General features: G+C 42.6%; 1 protein-coding gene across 1 annotated transcript in view; it reads left to right on the top strand.

Moving 5' to 3' along the window:
• LOC106466163 (beta-1,3-glucosyltransferase-like) overlaps positions 1 to 3,576 on the top strand; it is a gene marked incomplete at its 3' end in the record, with an annotated part of 63,206 nt that extends 59,630 nt beyond the window's left edge. Inside the window, exons 8-9 of the mRNA XM_013926406.2 lie at positions 1,020 to 1,107; positions 3,517 to 3,576. Of these exons, the coding sequence (XP_013781860.2) occupies positions 1,020 to 1,107; positions 3,517 to 3,576 (148 nt within the window). The remainder of the gene's footprint in view (positions 1 to 1,019; positions 1,108 to 3,516) is intronic.
• Between the last annotated feature and the right edge of the window lie 1,550 nt (positions 3,577 to 5,126).

Below are 5,126 nucleotides of genomic sequence, written 5' to 3'. Positions count from 1 at the left end.
CAGTTCGCCCTTTCTTACCATCAGGCGGACTATCCATTTTTAGATCAGCAGTTGTTAGGTTCCTTGTTACCTATTTGGGGGACGGCTCCCAAATAAAATGTCAGTCTTACCCATGCCCAATATTCTCATATGCATCTTACTATTACCAACCTCTTACAGTATCTTTCTTCCATACACCTCCTATCTGAGGCTCTCCACAGAAATCCTGAAGGGTTTTTGGCAGATACCCTTGCACTTTTCTCTTCCACTTTAGCCTGCATTTCATCTTTGGCTCTGGTGTTACATATGTGGTTTCTTTGTTGCTGGAACCTTATAGGTCATGATGCCATTTTAGCTCGGGCCTGTTTACCCTTAACATATCTCAGGGATTTATGTATGGCCCCATTTCTAAGACATTACATCTTTTATATGGTCCTGGAAACTATTGAGCCTTGGGTGACATCAGTCCACCAACAATCCAACTTAACAAATATTGTAGTCTGTTTGTCTCCTCATACACTTCCAATTCCCATTTCCCATCCTTTCTGTCCCAACCCTTACCTGTTTCTTCTACTCGGGGCACTTCTTCTCGTCACCTTTCTCAATGATGCATCCCCCATCGCCAACAGTACCATTGACTACCCAGTGGGTTTGGATCCGTTGGAGGTTGGCTGTTCAAGTTTATTCATTGCTGGTGTCCCTTCATTGACAATCAATGAGTGCTTCAGGTTCTGTCAGAAGGATTTGTTGTCCAGTTTCTTTCCCCACCTCCAGTTTCTCCTTTCTCTGTTTCCTTCCATCCTCCTCGAGATCCTGTGACCAGCCAGTGTCTGTCAGAAGCTGTTCAGGAACTGCTCTTGCAGTAGGCAATTAAACCTTTTCCCCATCCTTCCAGGGGTTTTTATTCTCACCTTTTTGTTGACCCAAGGAAGCAATTGATTGGCGGCTGGTAATCGATTTATCTCACCTCTGCCACTTCACATCACTACCCAAGTTCACCATGAAGTCTTTTCTCACCCTGAGATGGTTTTTTTTTTCAGGGTTGTGGATGACAAATATGGATATCTCGAACCGCAGGCCCAGAGCATGGAAATGATGTGCAAAAGCCAGGATTACTCGATAAAATACGTAAGTTGCTGAGGCAAGTCCAAAGGAGAGGACCTGAAATTGGTAAACCACCCCAAGATGGGTGTGATATTGCAATATGTACGTTAACAATTTCATTATTACATGGATGACTGGCTTCTTCTGGCTCATTCCGAATAGGAATCAGCTAATCATACTCAGCAGCTACTTCTGTGGCAGCTCGAGTGGACTGGTTGATCAAATTGAAGAAGTCTTTCCTTAGACCACTCAATATCTTCTCCATTTGGGGGTCTTTTTCAACATGAATATCAGTCTAGCACTGCCTTCTCCTATATGACTTTGTTCAGTGGCACTTTTGGTTCACCACACCCTCTCAGGTCAGTCACTTACTGCTAGCAAGGTTCTATCACTTTTGGGGATGTGGTCTTCCATGACAGCACTGATCTATCTCAGTCATACCCATATGAGATCCCTTCAGTGGGCACTTCAGGAACAATGGAACCTTGCTCAGGATCCTCTTTCCACACCAATTTCCCTTCCTCATTCCCTGCAAGACGATCTGCATTGGTGGCTGGACAAAGCCCATACATTGGCGGGTGTGCCACTTCCTCATCCGTATACAGATCTGCATCTTCTCAGGGTTGGGGGGGTCAATCACCAGGAAGCTTCTGGCCATTGGTCTGCAGACAAAATTGCTTTGCATATCAATTTTTTCGAACTTCTAGTCGTACATCGGGCATTGCATCACTCCCTTCTTCTTGCCCTACATTGTCTGATGATGGTTCATTCAGCCAGTTCTATGGTGGTGTCACATATCAACCACCAAGGGGGTACCCAGTCCAGATATCTATGTTTTCAGACATTGGATCTATTATATTGGGGCCCACACACATCACCTTTGCCTTATTGCATGTCATGTGCCAGGTGTTTTCAATCTGGTCATGGATTGTTTTTTGTGCCCCAACCAGATATATCCCACAGAGTGGGCATTAGATCCCCTCGTATTCAGGGATCTTTCCCATTGGTGTGGTTCTCCTCGTGTGAATGTCTTTGCTACGGGCCTCAACACCAAGTTACCTCTCTTTTGGTCACCTGTACCTCATCCACAGGCTCTGGCAGTCAATACCTTAAGCCAGGATCGTCACACAAGTATCTTTATGTGTACCCACCTATCCGATTACTTCATAGGGTGATTTTTCTTGTCCACTCCACTACTTGTCAAGTCCTACTAAATGCTCAGCCTTGGTTTTCAAGGTTACAACAACTGCTCCTATTCCCCTCTGTCCCTTTTCCACTTTCTCCCTCTCTTCTTCATCAACTTCATTCACCTATTCTACATCCCAACCTTCACATTCTGCATCTTCATTGCTGGCTTTTGTCCAGTCCTTGCCAAGATGATCTGGTTTCACACATTGAGTCGTTACCTTGTGAGCTAGTTCCATCCATTCATTTCTCATGGAGGTGTACCAATGGAAGTGGAAGGTATTCTGCAGTTGGTTTACTACCAGGGGTTTCCTGCTGACAAGCCTACTGTGGCTTGTGGGGTGGAATTTCTCACCTGACTCTTTGACCACGGGTCTTCGGTCTTTTCTATTTCCAGATATCAGATGGCCTTATCACATACCTTTTGTTCTTCCCAGTGCCATAGGGTTTTTACTTCCCCTGTTCTTACCATGCTCAGGCATTCCTTCCAGATACATCACTCTCCCAGGCATCCTGCCCTTCCGAATTGGAACATTAATGTGATCCTAAATTCCCTTACTTTACCTCCATTTGAACCACTTTCCTTGTGTTTCATGTTTCCCTTAAAACATATTTCCTTCTTATCTTAGCCTGTGGATGTTAAAGGTCGGATTTGTTTGCCAGTGATATTTCAAGTACCCTTTATTGCCCTACCTATCTTCTCCTTTGTCCAAATTGTTCCTTTCTCCCAAAGACCTCAGCAGCTCAGGAGGGTTGTTCCTCCTCTTCTCCTATTTCTCTTCCTTCTGTTTCTCATCTTTACCCTCAACCAGATCCGGATAGGCTTCTGTGTCTGGTCAGGGCTCTTCATTGTTTTATAGCCCTACTGCTACCTTCTGGGGTACACGTTCTCGACTCTTTATCCCCTGGCAATCCTCCTCCCTTCATAATCTTTCACTTTCTACCCTTACCAATTGAGTCCATCTTTTGGTTCAATTGGCCTATTTTTCCCTACCTTCTTCCTCTCGGACCTTGTTCTCCCATCATATCTCACATTTCACATTTTCCCTTGCTTCTTGTCTTCATCATCCAGTGGAGGAGATTCTGCAATCTGGCATGTGGACCACTCCCAGTACGTTCATCTCCCACTATCTTCATCACTATTGTGGTTTCCTCTTCATCAGGGTTTCGTCTTCCACCTGTGGCTATTCTTCAGACTTTGGTGCATCTCTAACTGATTAATTTTTATTCATACTTTCCTTTTTTCAGGGGCCTTTATCTACTTTCTATCACATGGATCCTGCTCTGTGGTTAGTGGTGCCTGACCCAGTATTCTTTCACTCTAAATCTGCACTGTACAGCCATGTTGACTCATGCTTTATTTTCCATGGCTTCACACGCTCACCGTGGAGATGTGGTGTTCCACAAGATCACATGATGAAAATAACATCACAATATTTTGCTTCATAAGCATGTCCATCTTGCACTGTACCACTCATGGATTACGTTGGTAAAGCAGAAGAGGATTTCTGCCCATCCCTGCCATTCCTAGAGTAAAAACTCGGTATGGTCTGCTTTTCAAAATAAGGTTTTGTGGCCACCCATTACACTGTCTCTAGTGATTAAGTTCCTCTGGATTCTCCACCATATTGTCACTCTTCTTTCTTTGAGTGGAATATGGGAGTCCTTGCCACTGTTCAGTTCCAAGCCGCTTGGTTGATTGACCATGGAGACACTCTGCTGAATGAGTTCCACAGAATAACCATTCAGTCACAGAGTAGGGAGGTGGTGTTCTGTGGGTGTAGATAATGTAATATCCTCCTATTTGTGGTAAAAACCACCACAGAGTGAGATGTCAGAATGCAGTTCATCCCTTCGATTGGGTGGATGTCAGTACCCTGTGAAGAGGTTTTACATTAGAGTAAACCAATCAACATAAGTCCTCACATGGGTTTGATTTTGTCAATCTTCCTCCCTTGATTTCCTCCATCTGTTTTGTGGGTCATGGTGGTGGTACATGGGATTGTTATGGTTCTGCCCTTGACTATCCCTAGTTCTTTTTTATGGAGGTGTTATTGCCATTGGAGGATCATGGCCTGTACTGCAGTTGGGGGAGTTGATTCCATGTGATATAGACATACTTTCGTTACTAGATGTCAATTTCTCCAATCGATAGCTCTGAGCTAATCCTTGTCATACCCAAGAATCAGTGTGGGTCTTAACCCTCTCGCCCTGGGTACCCTTTACTGCACACGACACGATGTTTTAGTGTATTACATTCAAAATTTTATTAAACTACTTTTTGTTTATGTTATACCAATTAGAATAGCATAAAATCTTAGATAATAATCCATATTTTAATAGTATATAAGTTTTAAGTTCTTAATTCTAAAAGGCAATATTTAAAAAATCTTGAATTTCTACTAGTGTGACCCATGTGACACATTTTATCTTAGCATGTCATCATCTCTATTTTATCCATCACCTCTTGAAAATATACGAAATTAAATGTAAAATACTCTCTATGAAATCGTTATTGCTCAAACAAACCATACTTTTTATAGCCTTCAACTTTGTTTGGTTACAGAGCTTTCTAATAGAAAATCAGACCCCTCCTGCCACACCCACCTATCACATCCTCTCATTCACAATTCTTTGATAGTTCTCTCTTATGTTTCATTATATATATTACCTATAACCAATAGAAAGTCCACATTTTCATCTATAAAATGACATATTGTATAACGTTGTATTCTGAATAGAATATCATAAATTTCACTCACAGTACAAGACTTGTTCTTGTGGGAAAGACTAGCTTGGATGAATTTATAACGGCTCTTGTTGCATAGTTAGAAAGCTAGGAAAAGTTTGAGAGATAA

Source organism: Limulus polyphemus, unplaced genomic scaffold, assembly GCF_000517525.1.
Source record: "Limulus polyphemus unplaced genomic scaffold, Limulus_polyphemus-2.1.2 Scaffold2173, whole genome shotgun sequence".
Lineage (NCBI taxonomy): Eukaryota > Metazoa > Arthropoda > Merostomata > Xiphosura > Limulidae > Limulus > Limulus polyphemus.
This window is presented reverse-complemented; position numbering and strand designations above follow the sequence as displayed.